Source organism: Drosophila sulfurigaster, chromosome 2L (genome assembly GCF_023558435.1).
Source record: "Drosophila sulfurigaster albostrigata strain 15112-1811.04 chromosome 2L, ASM2355843v2, whole genome shotgun sequence".
Lineage (NCBI taxonomy): Eukaryota > Metazoa > Arthropoda > Insecta > Diptera > Drosophilidae > Drosophila > Drosophila sulfurigaster.
Window position 1 is genome coordinate 9,016,769 of NC_084881.1, and position 20,401 is coordinate 9,037,169.

A 20,401-nucleotide genomic window follows, 5' to 3' on the forward strand; every position below is an offset into this window, starting at 1 on the left:
TTTTTATTTATAATTGTTGTAAATACGATTAAAAAAAAAAAATTGTACCCCGAGCGGACTCGAACCCGAGTCCCCCGACTACCACAGCAGTAATAAGCTTGCACTCTACCAATAGAGCTATCGCAGTGTCTCTTCCATACATATACAAATATAGAGGCGAGCATGTATATACGTATACGCATACATACAACACATACATAGAAAGCGTTTTTGCCCATACAAAACTATTTCTTTAATAACTTCTACAATTTTTATCTGATCGCAACCAAATTTTCAGGAATCATAAATGCTATAGTTATTATTGTATATACCAAAATTCGTAATTCTAGCTTTACAATTACGCTTGTTATTCGATTTTTTTGATTTGCGGGGCGGAAGTGGGCGTGGCAAAATTTGAAACAAACTTGATCTGCGTGCAAACATAACAAATGCTGTCGAAAAAAAATTATAGCTCTATCTCTTATAGTCTCTGAGATCTAGGTGTTCATACGGACAGACGGACAGACGGACAGACGGACAGACACACAGACGGACAGACGGACATGGCTAGATCGTCTCGGCTGTTGACACTGATCAAGAATATATATACTTTATAGGGTCGGAGATGCCTCCTTCTACCTGTTACATACATTTCCTGCCGGCACAAAGTTATAATACCCTTCTACCCTATGGGTAGCGGGTATAAAAACAAAAATTGTACAAAATAAAAAGAGCACAACGCGAATCCTTGGCGAGGTTGCCTGGACTCGCCTTTTCCTTCACCGTTGACTTGGCGCACACAATTGCCGTGAGGCCCAAAAAGGAGCTACTACGTTTCAAATTAAAACTCATTTAATGCGCAACAAGGGCAACAACTTTTTTACTGCGTTGGTAAAAATGCTTTAAATAAACACAGCACATCCAGAACTCAATTTCATCTCACATGTTCAACTTTTTGATTTATGTTTGTGCGCCATATTGTTAAGATCCTGCATCCTTTACTCCACTCCTTTCCCGTCTTCGTTCGCGTATCGCTAATGAATCGTAATTTTCTCTGTTTAACAATTGCTGCATTCAAGTGCCTCAGTCATAAATTTTAAATTATTCGCGAAAACCCTTTTTATGGCACTCTTAACCATATCGCATACAAGTAAGTACACAGGGATTTCAGTTTGCAGAATAATAAGGACCTCAAGTACACGAGCTGCATGCAAATATTTACGACTTTTTGTTTCGACAAACTGAAAGTTGTCGTCTAAAGTTTTCAATTAACATTGCCTCAGCCGAAGGAAAGTCAAAGGAAAAGCTCACGAAGGATGCTTGAAAGCACAACCGCAGGCAATTTCAACCTAATCCTTAGGTCGGTTGCAGCGAATTATAGCGATTAAAATGAACTAAAAGGGTTGTACAACTAAAGTTTTAAGAAGTTCCCTTGAATCGTCTTAAAAACGAAGCCAGAAGCTTCTTTACTTAACTGCCTTTAATTCTTACTGACGATGAATTAGAAAGTAGTGAAAGAAGTGTAAAATAAACCTTAATATAATTGGGAAACTAGAGCCAGTCTTAGACTGTAAGATTCAGCAAAACAGATTTGAAATCGCTTTGTAAATATTCTTGATTATTAAGGGTACACAAGTTTACCATTTTAAATATTACTAAATTACCCACACAATAACACTGTAATCAATACCTTAGTAAAACTAATGTTTTTGGTGTAAGTTGCCTCTGCCTTACCCTGGTTTTGCTAGATAAATTAAACTTTTGTGGAGTATACAAACATCCCTTGCAAGGATTTTAGCTTGAACAAACTTTTTAACTAGTGACATATGCAAACTACGCAACCGACCTAAACAATTTGTGGCCCAAACAAGAATCGAGGCTAATCAAACTAGGCCAACTAGCTGCCAGGGGTTCTGTAAGATGGGGAGCTAAACCGCAAGCCGTAAGAGCGAAAGTATTGACCGAGTTTGTAATGATTTGAGGGGTTTCGGAAAATTGCATCGTAAATGTCAACAAAATGGACATAAACAAAAAAAATAAATAAAAAGGAAAAGCGAAACTTTGCTGGCAATGTAATGGGAAATAGCAAAACGCTCAAGGCTCCCAAGTTGAATGGGCCGAGGCCGCAAGGACATGGAAATCTCAGCAGAAGGAAAACAATGCACAATGCACAAGAGACTGTTAGTCTGTTCGTTAGATCGTAAAACTTCGATGTTGGACAATGGCAACGCCGCAGGATGGCTCAGATGTTTGTGGCTGAGCACGTACTCATAAAAGGACATTTGGCTGAGTGTATGTGCGGTGTCCTGGCATTCTCTCTGTGCATTATGACAGCCTCAAGTCCGAGCCAAGGTGCAAGGTGTGTGCGCAATTGTATGTGTGTGCAAAAGGACTCATAAATTGCAAATGAAATGAGCCAAAACGAATTCGAATCGTACAGCAACAATTTTGTGAGAAGCCAACAATAAGAATAAGCGATTACAGCAACAGGATCAAGAGAATGCTCTTCGGCTGAGCTGCACGATTTGCACTAATTAACAACAAATAATGATATTATTATATCTTCTAGTTTAACAAATAACACAAAAAAGTTGTTGGATAGGACAGCAAAATGAAGAAAAAACATCTGCCACAGACACGGCTGGTCCGAGTCTGGTTTTTAACGGGTGACGCAAAATCCACAGTTGAGGCTAGAAAGTGTTGAGCCAAAGGACCACCCGTTGTACTCCTGCTGTGCCAGGACTCGTGCATTGGTTTGAACTCTCCAGCAGCAGGCCAGTCGACCAGAATGTCGGCCAATGAATTGAGATGTCCCGCTGGCGCTCACGGCGACACTTAAATCCGATTATGGATTCTATTTTCATTTCTTTTTTTTCTATAACCTTCCCCTTGCTTGCTAGGCTCGCTTTCATATGCACATATTATGACCGATAATTTATGGTAAAAGCGATTAGAACGATTCGAATAATGCAATAAATTGATAAGTTTTCAGCATTTTCCTGATGACACAATACCCCGAATATGTTTAGTTTACTTACTCATTGATTAGTGCTTATGATAATAGATTTGCAATCTTATCACGCTTACCTGCAAAATGCAAATGAAAAGGAATTTGAGTATTTGGAGTTAATTATAGTAAGTGGCAAACAATAGTGGCGGTAATCTATAAGTTAAGATTAGTTAAGTTTTCTGAGGAAACAATTTGTTAAGTAGCATTATGATTTAAATATATATAAGGCTGGGAAACTTGGGGAGATAATAATTAATGATAATGCCCCTTTCTTCATTCTTATCTGACAAGCTTTTAAAAGGCGGAAGTCTTGAATGAGACATTCAGAAATTTAATTGAGCTACGAGTTAAGCAAAAGCATAAAAAACACGTTGATTTTTCAAGTGTCTTAACTTTTAAAATGGATTGAAGATAATTGTGATGCGAATTTAAAGGACTCTTGGGAAATTAGTATAAAAACTAATATTTTCTACAACTGTTAAATATGCTCTGTTGCTATCAAGGAGCCGATAAAGAGAATATTCCCAATATGCCCCAGAATTTCTATCAAGCTTTCCCCAATAAGGAACACAGAAAGAATATATTGTACTGCAATGATTAAAAAAAAATCTAATACATTGAACTTATATGAATAGTTGAACAATTTATTGATAACAAACGAACACTAGATTAGACGTTGACAGCGCCCTTAACAGATAGGTTCAACGGGAATTATGCCCTTGACAAGGCCCAGAATGATAGCAGTTATCTCATACCAAGCAACATTGTCAAGCACAGCATTCATAGGAGGTACGATCAGTTGCTCCATTATCTCCGAAATCTCTGTGGGATTATCATTGATCAGCAACTCGAGGAAATCTTCGATAATTTTGTTGAACACCTTTGAAACAATTTGAGATTTGCCCAAGATGCCTGTGATGCGAGATGAAGCTTTACCGAGCTGCCAATCCACCTTCCAGCTTTTGATGTAAGTGCTATGCGTAATTGCAGCAGGACGGATGATAAAGCTGCCATTGGCACGAAGATCAGTCAATTCCACGTCGAACACACCATCACCCCACAAGGACATATCGGAGCCAAAGAGACGCGATAAAATATTCAGCTTATAGTTAGAGCTGCTTATTTGAATGCGAGGAAAAGTCATGTCGAACTTGATGGTGTGCCGAATATTACTCCACTGCAGTTGGAAGAACTCGAAACCATCTAGACCAACAATCGAGAGATCCGTAAAATTGCCCTGACAACTACAAGTCACAAAAAGAGATAAGTCAAATAAATATTGCACCCAATGATGCTGTTTCTCTTACCGCAGACTATCTGTGTTGATGTCAATGGGCTTGAAAGCCGCCTGAGCTGGAGCCAAGATCGGTATGCCACGATCTGGATAGCCACATTGCATCTGCAGGCGAAGGAACTCGGTTAGCTCACGCAGATCATCATCGAAGAGAGTGGCAGTGCCCAAGGAGGAGCAAAGCAATAAACTAAGGACCAACAACGAACTGCGCATGGTGATCAATAAACTAAGACTGTTGGAAACCCCATCGCACATTAGACCAGCCATAGAACGATTAGAAATTCAAGTGGCTGTTCAAATGATTAGATAGGATTAGCACAGGTGTTGTGCATTGATAGCACCGGTTATCGTTTAGCAAACAACTTATCTTAGCTGCCTGAAAGTAGACTAGACTTAGCAATGGACTAACAAGAGAAGAGGACAACAAGACATCAAGAGCAATAAATAGTTTCACAAACGAACCCGGAAAACAAAAGAGATTACTGCTTCGTTATGAACAAGAAAAACGAAGTATAAAATACTTGATATAATTCAAAATATGATATAAGAAGGGATTGTTTTGAAAACTGATAATGCTTATTTCAAACAATCATAAGAATATGTTAAGAATTGTCTTTAACTTCCCGTTTGTGAAAAATACTTTTGAAAAATTCTATTCATAAGACAATTGCAATTGTATATTGTCAAAAAGTAACTTTCAATTAGTTAAAAAAAAATTTGATTATGTTAGTAAACAAGTCATTTCAAGAAAAGACTATTGAGAAAATTCAATAAAATTCAAATGGGACACTAAAGGATATCCCAATAACAACAACCACTTGCTTAAAGTATCGTAAGATTTTCATCATGAAGATATGAAATTCTTAAAAATAAAATTCGTGATTTCTAGTGAAAAAACTCGTTGGACTTTATTAAGTAAATCATTGTTTGTACTTAAGCCCATGGATCAGCTGGTGCCACACAGTCTACGACAATTGGGTCATCCTCACTTTCGCCATCGCTGCTGGCCAAGATCAGATCAACCAATGTCCAGAAGTCCTTGCCCTTAAGCATCTTGTTGACGCGTGGCACAATCGTATCCTCAATAAGATCTGAGATGCTATCCTGATTGTTGTTGATCGCCGCAACCACAGTTTTCTCCAGCTGGCGATTGATGGCGCCATTGATCTTGCCATTGCCCATGAAACCGGTGATGTCCGACTCGACGGCATCCAATCCAATGGTTGTCTTCAGCGACGTAATCTTGGCCGAGCCCCACAGCACGGGCAGCTTGTACTTCAACACACCGCTAATACGCAAATTGATCAGATCGAAGAGCAAAGAGCCAGAGCCCTCATACTCGACAGAAAGACCCAGCTGACGCAGCGCATCGATCAGAGTATCAGTCTCGTACTTCTGGGCGGTGGTATCGATGTTGTTGAACAGGAAATCAAAGGTGATCTTTGATGTGATCACATTCAATTTGAACTTGCTGATCTTGAAGTCATCCAGACCCTCGATCTTAAGACGGAACACATGGTTGATGGTCTCAAAGATGCCCTTCTTCAGGTCCAAGTTCGCCTCATTGATTCTAAGTGGGGCCAATGGAGGAATACCCAAACCGGGCCAGCCGCAGACCATTTGCTTTTGCAGTTTGCGGATCATGCGACGTGCCTGCCACGACACAATAAACTGGGGAGCAACTGCGAAAGTAAAACCCTCATTTAATGCCAAGAACTGCAACTGTGAATTGCTTGAGCTCACCTTCAACCAGACCATCTTCGGGCTCAGCAAATAACTCAATGTCGCCATTCTCATCGGCAAATTGCAGCAGACGCTGCTCGATGGGATGGGATGGCTGCAAAGTGCCGGCGGCACACACGGCCACCAAAGCGGCCAAAACTACTAGAAAACGCATGTTGATTTGTTTATGGTAAACCTCAACCAGCTACTGAATGGCCAACCAATCGAGTAGCACCTTTTATAGGCGCACAATCAAGTGGCCTGCAAAGCGTGATAAGACTTGGGGGGTAGGCTAGATAATAAAATCGATTGGATGGTTGGAAAGGTCTAATTAAAAGTCAGATCGTTAAATCGCTACACCTGCTTTTGTTTTATTGACAATTCAGAATTGACAGTCGTCCCCATTGTCCCCTCACTGAATGGCCAACCAGGGGGCCGGTGTGGGAGTGCACTTCTTGGAGGAGTTGGTCAACATGCCCAGGAGATACCAGACCTTATGACCCTTGAGTTTTTCATTCACCAATGGGACAAAGATGCTCTCGATTTTAGCGCTAATCTGCTTTTGACGTCCATTCACAAAGGCAGGCACCTCGTACTCAATGATATCGTTAATCATTTCGTTGATCCTTCCATTGCCCAGAATGCCACCAATGTGCGAAGTGACGCCACCAAGGCCCACAACACACTCAAAGTTGTAGATCTTAATGCTGCCAAAGATGAAGGGCATCTTATATTTGAACTGACCCTGAATCGATAGGTTCTCCAACGAGAAGGAGAGTGGTCCAGTGCCCTCATAACGCACCGACAATCCCAACTCCTTGAGCAGATCAATCAAGGTGTCTGTGTTGAGCACATGCGCGCTGGCTTTCAGCTCCTTGAAGTTGAAGTGGTACTTAACCTTCTTGCTGAAGGTATAGCTGACCTTCATCTTCTTGATCTCCATGGTCTCCAAGCCATCGAAGCGGAAGCGCAAGAACTGCACCAAAGAACTACAGATAATAGAAATAGTTCTTGTAAATCGTGTAAGTGAGACACCTGCACTTATGTAACTCACTCGACAACAGATTGGGCCAGGTGGATGGAAAGATCGGCATTGGTGTAGGGAGCAAGTGGAGGAATGCCATATTCAGGAAAGCCGCAGGGCAGCTGTTCCATCAGATTCTTCACCGCCTTCTTAGCCTGCGAGTTCAATATCAAACCATGCTCATCGGGCTTCACAGCTAACCAAGTCGCAAAAGGGGATTAATGCTATCTGGGATTTATTGGGGGGGAAATTTAAACTTACGAGTGGTTTCGACCTTTTCAACGAAACGGTTCCACTGCTCCTCGGTGAGGAAGTGTACCTCGTAGGCAGCAGTATACGCCAAAAGGGCCACAAAAACATAGACGATAGCTTTCATTGTTACACGTTGAAGCTGATCTATGCAGTTGAAGTAAGCGGCTTTTATAGCCAAAATGACTAGTCGGACTAGACGCTGATAATTTCATTAATAATTTATATCATGCTCTCGAGTTGATTATTTGGAACGACGGTAATCGCCCCATCGTATTATATATAGGGCTATAGAGGTAGTGCAAAACACTTGGAGCACTTGTTTAGCAATCCATTAAGTGGCTTAATCTTTAACCAATTGCCCAATCCGCATGTCGCCATGATTTATTTTCAAATATATGATATGGAATGTCACTGCAATCATAGTCAAATTTAAAACCAAAAAAATTCTTCAACACATTTTACTGCGTCAAAACCACAAACAGGTGTTTCAAGATCCCCCACAGAGTTCACGCGATGGTCGCTTGGATCACGCGGTCCTTTGGCAGCAGTATTAATCTTGCCAGACATTATTATTTATTATTTTACGAACTCGCTCCTCAAGTATTATAAATAATGTAACGTGATCAAAACCTAATCATAGCTAACTCTTTTTAAGATTATTTAAAACCCTATTTTAAAAAAAAAAGTAAATATCATTTAATGAAGGGAAAACTAATTGCATCGAAGTTTGTATCTCTTTAAAAATATTCCCAAATTAGTATAATTTAATATTAGTGAGATTGAAGCTGCCTTTTTATCACAAGAGTTATAGTATATTCTTCCCTAGGTATAATTTATCCTAGGTTAATTTATTATTACCAAAGAAAGCCCATTTGATTTATTAGAGCAAAAGAGTGATTGACAAAATAAAATATTTTTCTTAAGTACATAATTTTAGCCTGAGATCGCAGCGCATTGTTGAGTCGATGCAATAAATAATCGAAAAATTTTATAAATACATTCACTTACAAGTGGGCAAAATATGATTATAAATCACACTCAAGTAGCATAGCTAATCCATCTTAAATTCTATAATTAAAAGCTATTTCTGGTCAAACAAAGATACTGTAAATCACAAAGGTAAATTTGACGATAACATTGGATTAAAGAATTCGCTAGTGATACCCCCCGCGGAAAGGCACGTCTTTATCGATTAAAAACTTTGTACCCAAAGAATGAGCTTCAATTGACATTGTCAACATCTAATGCATTGATTTTTATAACTCATGTGAAATCTCTTTAGTTTCCTTTTGCCGTATTTAATTATATATTTATTTTTCATACACACATGTACATATTTCACCTTTCTCAATATTTTTTTGGACAAAACTTGAATCAAGACAAGGTCTTAATTAAAAATTGATTTGACTTTCGCCATTCGAAATTGGCCATTTAAACGGATTCACCAGCGCTAGAGAGTCGAGATAAGACAGAAAACCCGTAGTCAATACCCGTAGTCAATAAAATTATCAAATGTGAAGCAAGTGTTCGGTTTCTTGTGGTTGTTGGTATTGTTCTTGGCTCGTTATCACATCGCACCTCAAGGGGTCTATAAAAGCCAGCTGGACGATTAGTATAAATACCGGTGGCACCTGTTTGGTTAATGAGACTTTTCAGTCAGTAGTCAAAGAACATGAAACGCTTTGTCGCTCTTCTGGCACTCGTTGCCATCGCAAATGCTGCCTCTGTGGGCGAACCCATTGGTAAGTGAATCGAGAGAGAAGAGAGGAAGAGTTTCAATCATGTATAGCCTAACACTTCCGCTCTTCTTGACCCCATTTAGATTCGGCGTCCATCTCCAGCACGGTTGTGGATCTTATCGAGGGCATTCGCGACCAGATGCCATGCGGCTTCCCTGGCCTTGGCATTCCGCCAATTGCCCCCCTTAGAATCGATCACAAGAACATCGATATCGATACTGAAGCTTTAAGAATGAAGGGTAGCATCGACCATTTCCGTCTCAATGGCCTCAACGATTTCGATATCGATGAGATGAAGATCAATGCCATCACCAGCAGGGTCACCTACAAGTTCAGCTTCCGTAACGTGAATGTCGACACCAAATACGACTTGGAGGTGTTGTTGAAGAAATTCGGTTTCACCATCAATCTCATTGGTGCCGGTCAAGCCAAATTCGCCATCAAGGATATGGTCATCTGGGGCACACTGAGATACTCCCTGGGCGTTCTCTCTGGCAAGTTGAAGCTTAGGTCTCTGGAGGTGCGCACCCATCTGGGTGAGGTCGATTCCGAGATCGAGGGCATCCTTGGCGATGGCGGCATCAACGAGAAGATGAACGAATATTTGGCCGAGATCGTTGAGACAACCATCAATGAGAACGAGGATCTGATCGCTGAGACCATTGAGTCTGTTGCTTTGCCCGTTGTTAACAATGTTTTGGATGAAGTCAGCATTGCTGATATCATCTCTGGCAGCGGTGGTGATGGCGAAGGCGGTGAGAAGGAGGTCTGCATTCCCCCAGAGTTGGAATGGTAAACAATGTGAAAGATCATTTTGATTAAAGTCATTTTAAACGAAAAATAAAACATGTATTTTTCACTTTATTGGAAACTCTTTTTGGGGACAACTTTTGGTGGTTGTACTGTAAGAGCTTTTTAAGCTTAAATAATTTGGGAATTTCTATTAAGGATTGAGCAGTTTATTTAGCCAAATAAGGCTAAATTAAGGATTTGCTTTCGACTATATGAAGTTGTTGGGATATTCGACCCTCTTAGCGATGTTCCACTGTTTGAGCTTTGGGAGCTTTAAAGCTTTGAAGCTTTGGTCCCCTGCTGTTTTTGCTGGTCCCTTGCAGGGTTGAATCTATAAACTTTCTGCTAATCTTAAGCAGTTATTATTTATCAGCTGATTGTCAATAATCGCATAAAGAAATATGTGACAACCGTGTATATATAATTTTTATAGTTCATCTGGGCTATATAAGAGCTATGGACTGGACTCCCAAGTGGGCAGTCTTGCTTAGTACTTCAAGGTAATACTATCAACAGCAAACACTAGAAATGAAGTTCCTGTCGCTACTCGTGATTATCGCAGCCCTTGCTGCTTGTCAAGGAGCTGAAGTGGCCGAAAGTCTGGATGGTAAGTGTATACACAATATTATATAGAAAACCCGGATGTAATTGCAAGTGCTTTTGCAGCTCAACAGCGTTCTGTAAGCAGCATTATTGTTGATACTCTGGAAGCCCTCAAAGTGAAAATGGAAGATGGCTGGCCAGAATATGGCATTCCTAGTCTTGCTCCTCTTGAGATTTCCCACAAGGACCTTAATTATGCGACTGGCGAGGTTTTCGCAAAAGGCGAATTTGATGATATTGTTGTAAGAGGACTCAACGAATTCGAAATTAAGTCCATGGAGTACAGTCTCCTGTTCAGTCGTATCAGGTACGAGTTTGTCTTTGCCAGCCTGAACGTCAGTACACAGTACAAGGCTGATGTCGGCGCTGGTTATCATTTGGCACGTGATGGTGGTGCATTTCTTGCCTTGGAGAATCTTAGGATCACCGGACAGGTCAGATACTCAACGGGTATTGTGGGAAGCAACAACAATTTCCGCATCAGGGACCTTCAGGTGAACATTTCTGTGGACAACGTGGTGTCGAACATAGAAAATCTTTCGAAATATCGCATCATGAATCGCAAACTTAACCAGATTGTTGAGGAGTTCATCGATCTGACAATCAATGAAAATACTGAACTGATCGCCGATTGGATTGATAGCACAGTGACGCCCATTTGCAATGAATTAATTGGAGATCGTTCACTCAGCGATCTGTTGGGTCTCATTACTGGAGGTGGCAGTAATTAGATTTTTACACCTGTGACATTAATAATAACTGCGAAATATTACTCTATTTTACCTGGCTATCACTCAAAAATACCACTTAGTGTGGCCATAAAACACATGTGCAGAAAGCAATCATAAAGTGGCTTAATCTAATCACTCAGATTAGCTTAAAGTTCGGGACTTTTAACACACTATTAGCGAAATATAATCGTTTATAGAACGTGACTGTAAACGCAAATAACTCATTGTATCAACTTTTAATTTATTAATATGACATTGTCGGGAAATGCAGTTTCATTCATAACTATAAACCCTAGGAACTAGGAACATATATAATATATACACTAAAAAATTATATCGTTACTCCTAAAAGTATGCACGACAATATGTTATTGTCTTACACGTACAAACTATTTGTTACAGCCCAAAAGTATGCAATGCTTTTTTAGAATGTCTATATACTGGCGAATGGTGGCGTATTTTAAATAGTTGGTCTACAACTAAAGCTTTTCATAAACTTTCTCAGTATAATAATAAAAAAATGAATTTAACTAAATAAGCACTTCATATTTATAATATTCTAATATGTCAAAGCAAACAGCAAACATCCCCTTTGAACAAACTGCATATATGTTGCATACTTTTGTGCAGCCTCAGATTTAGCTGCCAATAAGACTTCAATCCAATCAGAATATCATTTTGATAGAATCACATCTCCTTATCAGATAGGCCGAAACCCAGACAACCTAATGGTTGCGGTTGACCTCGACTTGACGCTGTCTGAGGGGTAGCATTTTAGAAACGTGCCAAAAATCATAATAATTAAACTAATAATTTGAGGCTGCGACGCAATTTCAACCACAATATCATGAGATCACTTTTTGAATATTAACATGAATGAAACTCAATGCGAGAAGAAATTGATAAGGTGTTTTATTTTTATTTTTTTGTATACGCTTTACCCTATATGAGGGGCATGCAGAAGGGTATTTTATTTAAAATATTATTTGCTGTCATATGATTTTAGATCTGTTCAGGAAAGTACGGGGTATTTTTCTGGCTGTTCAAAACACTTTCATGTTTGCTGAGTAAAAGCCTCATAGAGCTGATAAGCCTGCTGCAAACATTCGACAGTCATAAGATCAGATTCCTAGTGTCAAGTCAGTTTCAAATTATCAATCGATTGCTCAAGACGTACTTTACAAATTTCTGAAAAACAACATGTTGTTTAAATATTTTCCATTCATTTTACTCTGGGCTCAGGTGAGTTGCCGTCAAGAGCATCTCGACTATATTCGGAATTTAAGAAAAATATACATTTTCACAGTGCCTGTTGGCAGCGCCCACACGTGAAGCAGTTTCGGCAGCAGCACAACATCAGCTGGAGCAGGAGGCACAAGCTGAGACGCTTAATTTGTTGAATTCGCTATTCCGGGCACAAATCGCCTACTTTAGCGGCGTGCGAGCGAAGCTTGCACCAACTACAAAACGTGCCCGTGACATTGAGGTCTATGTGACGCGTTTGAATGAGGCGATTGCAGAGCCGGATCTTGACAAGAAGAATGCCATGTGGCTCAACATATTCGAGCAGGTAATTACTCGATCTCTACCAAACATATTTGGAGTTAGCACTATGTTAATATCTATATTTGTATCTCATTTACAGTTCAGTAAATCGCCGCTATTGCTCAACAAAGCGGAGGAAACGGGACTTAGCAATGCTGAGTATCAGGTGTTGCTGACTGATGCCAAGCTGCAGGAGATAACAAAAAGTTACATTCGTGATGTGTCCACCTATTTCTTTAAGATGGCCAGAATCAGCGGCAAAGTTGTCGAGAACGGCATCGATGATTACTTCGCACAAACCAATGTAAGACGACACCAATAAATTGTTTAAAATTTCATTCAAAATTATGTGTTCTAAGTGCTTAATGGAGCTGAGAACATATCGATAACAAGCCACACCGATAGAAAGTTCGATTAGCATTCAATGATTTTCAAACTGTAACCGAAATGAAAGCAAGCTAGCGATTATAACTTAATTTGTATAAACTATCAATTATCTCAATTATTTATCTCGCTTATGCTATTAACACCTCAATCTAAACAATACTCAAACTGTAGAAAATTTCGATTATATCATTAGCGTGTCGTTCAACGATATATTCATATATATGTAAGTATGGTTTACACTAGAAACTGCGGAAATGATGCTCTTCGGCCTCCCACACGTTTATCACAGTTTCCATTCATGGCAAACTGAGGGGGGGAGGGAGGGGAGAATGAGAAATAAACAGCAAACAAAAAAAATGACGATAAATTTCTATAGCTGTCAACTCTCACGATTTGTGAATCATCATCAAAAGCATTCAACAAATTCAATTTGGGCACATTTGTGACTTAATTGCGCACAAGGCAAATTCTTTTCAGTTTTTTTTTTGTTTCATTTCTTTTCGTTTATTGTAATTCCAATTTATCTTTTCTTTTATTTTTTTGTCGAGCTGGGTCAAAAATTTGCAATAACAAAGTTGTGCAATTTCTATAAAAATAGCTAAGCTAAGCAAAGTGCAAGGTATTTTTAATGCAATTTGTGTTAAAAATAAAATGGGCAAATAGTCAGAAAGGGGTGGGGATGGGGAGTCAGCTGGGGAGGGGCACCAGACGAGGGACACGCATGCCTAACTCGCTGTCTACGTCGATGCTGGTGCGGCTGCGACACACATGTTGTGTTGTTGTCGCCGGTCGCTGATATTTGAAATCAACGCATTTGCCCCCAAGCTCCTCCAGCTCACTCTGAGCTCGCAGTTGATGCCACATCGCATGCTGCGCATTCGAGCGTGTCGCCTCAACAATTGCCACTTCCGAATGCCCGACTCCACTCCAAAAAACACGAAAACCAAAAACAACTATGCGAATGACATCCACTGGAATCTCGGTTAATTTGTTTAAAATACATTTTATCAATATTATTGTACAATTAAAAAAGAGACACAAATAAAGTCAGTCATAAAGACAACAATTGGCGATAAGCAACAAACAGAGATTGCCAATAAAATTAACAACATTTTCAACAGACAGTCCCAACCAGCGAATATCAGCACCCCGAACTTAAAATGTTCTATATTAATATTTTATGAATTCCATTTAATAAAGCATCGGCTATAATATACTTTTTTACTAATTAAAGTCAATAATTATATTGCCAAGACCTCTTTTCAAAATTAAACGAATTAAGCACATGAAGCTTTAGATTCATAAAAACTAGAATTATTTCAATCATTCTATTAACAGTTTTAATTGTTATTATTTAATAAATAATGATAATTAGTTTTCAAACTCAAATTTACAAATACTATACAGTATATGTATGAGCCCATATTATACATAAATATAAGTGCTCGAGATATTTTGCAAATTCTGTAGAATTAAATACTTGAGGCACTTAGTCGATGAATATGATAATGAAATGCGAATTTTTTATTATTTGTATTTCTTCAATAAAGCTTTGCATTGTCGAACCGAATAATATACGTTTTTAATGAAAGCTAATAGCTAAGAAATTCCACACATTTATTTTCAATTTCAAGTAAACAAAATCGTCTTCAAATAAGTCAAGTTTCTTAAATAAAAATAATTACATAAACTTCAATACATTTGATAACTAGTGGAACTGCTGCGTAGGTTGACAAACCAATTTGTCAGTATTGCACACATTAATTATATACTTATAAGTAAACTAGCTATGAATATTTAATACTTTCAGGTTTTACAAATGTTTTATAAATCGTCCGATAGGTTTTTACCCTATTCGTGTTACCTTTCAATGTTTAGGGTAGAGTAAACACAGTCTATGGCGGCTAATTGCAAAAGTACTTATTTTGATGGGGGGCCACTGTGCCGTAGATAAGAGAGGAAATTTGTTTCTGGCTACCGCCTTGGGCATTGTTTTTATTTGTGTATAGTAGCTAGGCTCTTTGGTGGCTTTTACAATAAACTGAAAGACAAACAAATTTACAAATAGATTGTTGAGGTGTGTGTCGTCCATTAATCTATAATGATGCTATTCATATGCTGATATCATCTGCCATAATGTGAAACGATTTCTTTTGTCATTGTGTGCTGAAGGTCATAGAACTTAACTAATTCTATTTTTGTGACTTTCAAAGCATTTTTTTTTTTCATACCTAAAGGTAAGTTTGCCACAAAATGAAATGCGAAAATATTTGGATTTTATTACGGTAACTAACCGTAACTATCTAAAAAATGAGCTTAACTTATGAGATGTCTTATAATTATTTTGTGTTCCACATCAACCCTTTAAAAACAAAAAAAATCTAATATTTGGTTAAGTAACGTTTGCACCAGAATTTGAATTTCAAGTTGACCTGGGTAATATATATTTTATTTAGAATAGAATACTGAAATTCTAAGGTTAATGGAATCAATTCTTAGCAACCATTTCTTATGCAAATCGCCTAAGTATCGTTCAATTTTCAAGGCATTCCCCAGTTGCTTCATCATGTATGAATATGTTTATGTGTGTCTATGTGTCTGTGTATTTACTATTCTGCCATGCACAGTTATTTGACCCTATTGACCACGTAGCGCCAAAAACTTTTGATTATTAAAATGGCAATTGGAACACGAATTGCGTGAATCGATCCATCATCGTTTCTTTCCTTCGTTGCCATCGATTAGTTTCAATGCCAATAAGAAAGTCGCGTGCAAAACTAAAACGGTTTATATCATATTTATTGCTCTCATTCTTGTTATTGTTGTTGCTGTATCTGTTGCTTTGGGGTATCTGGTTTGTCGATAAGCACACAAAAATCATGTTGAACAACACGAACTACAACAACAAAAGGCAGACTGACAATTTTTGTTTACATTTTGGCGTTGTTGTAGTTGTTGTCGACAGATTTTCTAATAAACCATTTAGAACCGGTTTTTCTTTATTTCTTCTTTTTTTTTGTTTTTGTGAACGGTTTCGGCTTTTGGTTTTTTGCTTTTGCCTTGCTACCACGAAGAAGAGGAAGAAGCAGCGAGAGCATCAAATTTCATGCTGCACACATACATACACGCATGCCGTACACAAACATAAACGCACACAGCCGCAGAGACGAAAAGCTTGTTTTATACAAAATTGAAGCTCTTTCTTTTTAGGGACCAAGCAACAACTGCTAGCGAATAACGGCAAGAAACAAGAGGCAACACTTTCAATAGCCTTCTGCCTGGACAAGGGTTAGATTTTTGGTCATAGATTAGCATAAAGCACACACTCAAATTACTCATACACAAAAGGAAATCAGCGCACACATATACGTAGGTACACAAATGTAGGTAACAAAAGCAAACCACAATGCACAATAACAATAACAATGTGCGCACACACACACATTGTATGCACTTTTCGTTCGCACTCTCTCACTCTTGCTTTAACTCTTTGCTGTCTCTGTTTATGGCACACGCACACAAAAACACACTCGCACTCACCTTCAATGCAAACGACGTGATCGCGTATCTGTTGAGCAATCTGGGCGTCCGGCAGCGGCAGCAAATCGATTAAATCGTAAATAGCATAAATCGATGGATGGACGCTTTCAAAGCGCTGTATCTCCTGGCGTATGGCCAGCGAATTGCTTATCAGTGGCTGGGGCGGCTGCGCTACCAAAATCGAATTCCCAGTCGACGCAGCAGCAGCAGCGCCCGCAGTCGACGTCGACGTCAACTGAGCTTGGGTGATAGTGGGCGTATGATTCTGACGCTGCTGCTGCTGGTGCTGGGGAGGTGTCGGCGTTGCTGTCAACTGTAAATGCGACGGCAGATGATGGTGATGATGATTCTGAAGTTGATTTTGAAGTTGTTGTTGGTGTTGCAATTGCTGGAGATGGGACATCGACGCGTGCGGATGATAATTACTCATTTTAAGTGCGTTGGCGAGCACTCGAAACTTAGCTAACGTTTTTAATTAACTTAAATTGCTTGATTGCTTTTACTTTTGCTTTTGCTTTTGCTTAAGATGCCGATAGAGCCCAACAAAAAAAAACGTAAACTAAACGCGCACACACATACACATACACACACACTTGCACGTACACGCACTCGCAATGGCACAATTTTCTGTCAGACCGATGACACTGTGGAACAACATATTTGCCATAGAGCAATCATTATTAATAACAACAGTGACGAGTTTATGCAACGAATACTGTAAACTTTACACTTGTTCCACATATAAATCACGAATTTTAAATCGCATTCTTTTCGATGAATTCTTGTTTTTGTTGTCTTAAAGAGCGACGAGCAGCTCGGTACTTGAAGCAGTTTTATATTTACACCTGTGTCGGAGTGTGACCATAAGCTATATTTCTAAAATATACCATTTAACGCCAATGGCATATACCAAAAGTACAGAACACTCGATAATTGCATATGGTTACACTTCCATCGAGATTGCAAGCATTTCAAAAAAAGGTTGGTTATCTTACTGATCAGATTTCCATAAAAATAATTATTTTCAGATAAATTCGAGATCGAAAAACTAATAACGGTATTATGTTATGAATATGAAACTGTACTACCATTTTAAAAGCTCAAAAATTGCAAAACAGCACTTAACGTTCTTTTCAGAATTTACATACCGAAAAATGTATATTATACAAATTAAATATATATATATACCAAAATATAAATAAAAAATTATCCTCCACCTACTAGCCTTATTTTCAGTAAAATAAAATTTGTTTAAATCGTTTATTAAAAAGTAATTAATTATTTATTTTCAATGCTAACATTATAGTTTCGCCATGCACAAAATTTCACCACTAACAAAATCTACTCAAAATACCAATGTTGTTTAAAAGTATCGAGTACTTTGTGTTTGCCGCAGCGCATGTCGTAATAATAATAAATTAAAAGCAAATATCAATTAAAATATCATAACCATGGCACAAAGCAGGCTCGAAAAGATTGGTACCATCTTCACCAGGTGAGTTGAAGCCCTGAGCAATGCACCCCACCTACTACTTCCCTGCTTTCATAGAATTCAGGGTCTGTTGCGAGGAGGCGCAATGAAAGCGGAGGACAAACCCATTTGGTATGATGTCTATGCAGCATTTCCGCCCAAACTGGAGCCGCGTTATGACCGCCCAGCATCCAATTTGCCCATACGCAGAATTTTTTACGCAGAGGATGTAGTGCGAGCGTAAGTTAATCACTCTTTCCTGCTAATGTGCAACTAATCAAAATCCATTTTGCATATAGAAAACTTCATAAGCAAAACAGACCCAACGAAACAATTTCATTAACGGATCACAGGCGCAACACGCAATCTCAGCAGTTTGTGCAGCTCTACGAGAATCTAAGATCACAGGGTGCGCTGGATGAGCAACGTATCTATGAAACCACACTCGATTTGCTGGCCGAGCAACGACAACAACTGCGATCTGAAGAGAGAGCAGACGATAATTTGGGAACATTACCTAATGATGAGCTGGAGACCAACAAGAGCTCGTTGCTCAATGATTTCCAGCAAGCAGAGGAGCAGCAGACAACGACTCCAACTTCAACTCCCGGCAAAGCGAAAAAGGAAGGCGTAGGCATTAACATAGACAGTTTATTCAAAGATTAGACTTGTGATTTCTATGGTGAACTTAATATACATTTCTAATGTGCTGTTGTTAAACCGCCAATGCATCGTTTTGCGATTCGTGACTGAGTTGTGTCTGTAGATTGGAAAGTTTATTCTTCAGCACCTGGACACCCATTATGACAATATTTTCGGGTTTTAATGCTCCTGATGACTCCACATTGAAAAAGAACTTGTTGGCCTTTGCTTCCCAATTATATGGCGCTTCAAATTGATCATCCTCCAGTTCAGTGTGCTCGCTTTTGGGCCACTCATCGGGCTTGGGAAAGAGTGTATGACGCATAGAATTATCGGGATCGTATTCAAAGCAAACACCCGCTGTGGGATTCCACTTGGCATGCTCCTTGCCAAAGCCCTTTTTAGCATAAGCGCGCAGCTTAAGTTCTTGTCCCTTGCGCAGTTTTATAATGAGAATTTCGTCCGTACTCTCGCCGTACTCGTTGTCTTCCTCGCCTTGGTTACGTGACGTTACAGGCAGCACTTTGGCATTGCTGGACTTCAGATCGGCGGTGGTTACATGACGTGTTTGCTCCTCATTACATTTGACATCCAGAGTAAATTCCACACTGCACTCTGGGCAAAAGTCCAGGCAGATGCAATCACGAGTGTACTGCAACCGCTCGACCACATCATCGGATATGAGGGGAATGAGGCCAATGCGATGAGCGAGGAACTCGTCGGACAACACAGTTGAGTTGGCCTCAAGTTGTACCCAGTCGATGGCCAGTGTTGGTGTCTCGGCAATGAAAACGCGGCGCAAACTGTTCGCTACACTCAGTTCGGTATCCTCAAGCACAAACTTGACATTGTCGTCTGTCAGCTCGTTGATTTGCACAGACGGTTGATTTGCATACGGCATTTTTATTAGAAATTAACCAAAATAAACACAAAACAGCGCTAAAATGCTGTAAACCGGGTAGAGTTGATTTTCTCACAGCTATCGACTGCATGCAAACTTATCAGAAACTGAATTTCAGACGATTAATAGTGTTATGGATTTAAAGCGCCTTGCAACACTAAATTTCTTTAGTGTCTACTTTATCTGCGATTACATTATCTGCAGTAATCGATTTGCTCGCCATCGTTTCAAAAAGTCGATTAATATCGCTATAGGTTTGCTCTCGTATATTAACGCTTTGCAATACTGCAAAAGTGTCCAAAATGTTGCGAATTGTTTTTACGCGTTTTTATTGCAAAATTGCAGCTGAAAATATTATTAAATCATCAACGTCTATTAATCAAAAGCAACTAGATTTTACGAAACTAAATCATACCACAAAAGTGCCACAGTCGCCGGTTCCAACGGCATTTCCAGACACCAGCAACAACGAACTTGAAATCGACACTAAAACTATTCAACTGTTAGAGCGTTTGTCTTTAGTGGATCTGGACAGTGAACAGGCGCTGGTTACGCTCAAGAGCAGCATCCAATTTGCGGACAAGATTGCGCATATCAACACTCAAGGCGTGCGTCCTTTGTATACGGTGCTGGAGACGCAACAGTTGCAGTTACGCAACGACGAAGTGAGTGAAGGAAATTGCCGGGAACAGTTGCTAAAAATTGCCAAGGTGACAGACGAGGATTACTACGTGTCGCCGCCGGGCAACATACCGCTGGAACAATAGTA

General features: G+C 39.3%; 10 protein-coding genes across 10 annotated transcripts in view; 5 read left to right on the forward strand and 5 right to left on the reverse strand.

Moving 5' to 3' along the window:
- LOC133848609 (centaurin-gamma-1A) overlaps window positions 1-17,442 on the reverse strand; it is a 65,502-nt gene extending 48,060 nt beyond the window's left edge. The window contains exon 1 of the mRNA XM_062284248.1: window positions 16,619-17,442. Within this exon, the coding sequence (XP_062140232.1) occupies window positions 16,619-17,048 (430 nt within the window). The 5' untranslated portion in view covers window positions 17,049-17,442. The remainder of the gene's footprint in view (window positions 1-16,618) is intronic.
- On the reverse strand, window positions 3,607-4,523 carry LOC133842159 (uncharacterized). The gene is made up of 2 exons (XM_062275147.1): window positions 4,297-4,523; window positions 3,607-4,233 (listed from the first exon to the last, which is right to left on the reverse strand). The coding sequence occupies exons 1-2, from the start codon at window positions 4,494-4,496 to the stop codon at window positions 3,678-3,680; spliced, it is 756 nt and encodes a 251-aa protein (XP_062131131.1). The 5' UTR covers window positions 4,497-4,523; the 3' UTR covers window positions 3,607-3,677.
- On the reverse strand, window positions 5,166-6,219 carry LOC133848727 (uncharacterized). Its single transcript, XM_062284392.1, has 2 exons — window positions 6,027-6,219; window positions 5,166-5,965 (listed from the first exon to the last, which is right to left on the reverse strand). The coding sequence occupies exons 1-2, from the start codon at window positions 6,178-6,180 to the stop codon at window positions 5,217-5,219; spliced, it is 903 nt and encodes a 300-aa protein (XP_062140376.1). The 5' UTR covers window positions 6,181-6,219; the 3' UTR covers window positions 5,166-5,216.
- Window positions 6,352-7,430, reverse strand: LOC133848736 (uncharacterized). The gene is made up of 3 exons (XM_062284406.1): window positions 7,291-7,430; window positions 7,060-7,225; window positions 6,352-6,994 (listed from the first exon to the last, which is right to left on the reverse strand). The coding sequence occupies exons 1-3, from the start codon at window positions 7,403-7,405 to the stop codon at window positions 6,418-6,420; spliced, it is 858 nt and encodes a 285-aa protein (XP_062140390.1). The 5' UTR covers window positions 7,406-7,430; the 3' UTR covers window positions 6,352-6,417.
- On the forward strand, window positions 8,892-9,884 carry LOC133844108 (uncharacterized). The gene is made up of 2 exons (XM_062277946.1): window positions 8,892-9,023; window positions 9,104-9,884. The coding sequence occupies exons 1-2, from the start codon at window positions 8,954-8,956 to the stop codon at window positions 9,814-9,816; spliced, it is 783 nt and encodes a 260-aa protein (XP_062133930.1). The 5' UTR covers window positions 8,892-8,953; the 3' UTR covers window positions 9,817-9,884.
- Window positions 10,276-11,192, forward strand: LOC133844114 (uncharacterized). The gene is made up of 2 exons (XM_062277960.1): window positions 10,276-10,419; window positions 10,479-11,192. The coding sequence occupies exons 1-2, from the start codon at window positions 10,341-10,343 to the stop codon at window positions 11,144-11,146; spliced, it is 747 nt and encodes a 248-aa protein (XP_062133944.1). The 5' UTR covers window positions 10,276-10,340; the 3' UTR covers window positions 11,147-11,192.
- LOC133844120 (uncharacterized) lies at window positions 12,250-13,180 on the forward strand. Its single transcript, XM_062277973.1, has 3 exons — window positions 12,250-12,388; window positions 12,453-12,716; window positions 12,792-13,180. Exons 1-3 carry the CDS (start codon window positions 12,347-12,349, stop codon window positions 13,011-13,013), a joined length of 528 nt encoding a protein of 175 aa, XP_062133957.1. The 5' UTR covers window positions 12,250-12,346; the 3' UTR covers window positions 13,014-13,180.
- Window positions 17,443-17,951: 509 nt separating the features above from the next.
- On the forward strand, window positions 17,952-18,927 carry LOC133848753 (small ribosomal subunit protein mS23). Its single transcript, XM_062284444.1, has 3 exons — window positions 17,952-18,113; window positions 18,168-18,329; window positions 18,389-18,927. Exons 1-3 carry the CDS (start codon window positions 18,070-18,072, stop codon window positions 18,753-18,755), a joined length of 573 nt encoding a protein of 190 aa, XP_062140428.1. The 5' UTR covers window positions 17,952-18,069; the 3' UTR covers window positions 18,756-18,927.
- Window positions 18,721-19,746, reverse strand: LOC133848741 (DNA-directed RNA polymerase II subunit RPB3). Its single transcript, XM_062284419.1, has one exon. The coding sequence runs from the start codon at window positions 19,630-19,632 to the stop codon at window positions 18,805-18,807; it is 828 nt and encodes a 275-aa protein (XP_062140403.1). The 5' UTR covers window positions 19,633-19,746; the 3' UTR covers window positions 18,721-18,804.
- Window positions 19,747-19,874: 128 nt separating this feature from the next.
- On the forward strand, window positions 19,875-20,399 carry LOC133848772 (glutamyl-tRNA(Gln) amidotransferase subunit C, mitochondrial). Its single transcript, XM_062284469.1, has one exon. It carries the CDS (start codon window positions 19,935-19,937, stop codon window positions 20,397-20,399), a length of 465 nt encoding a protein of 154 aa, XP_062140453.1. The 5' UTR covers window positions 19,875-19,934.
- The last annotated feature ends 2 nt before the right edge of the window (window positions 20,400-20,401 follow it).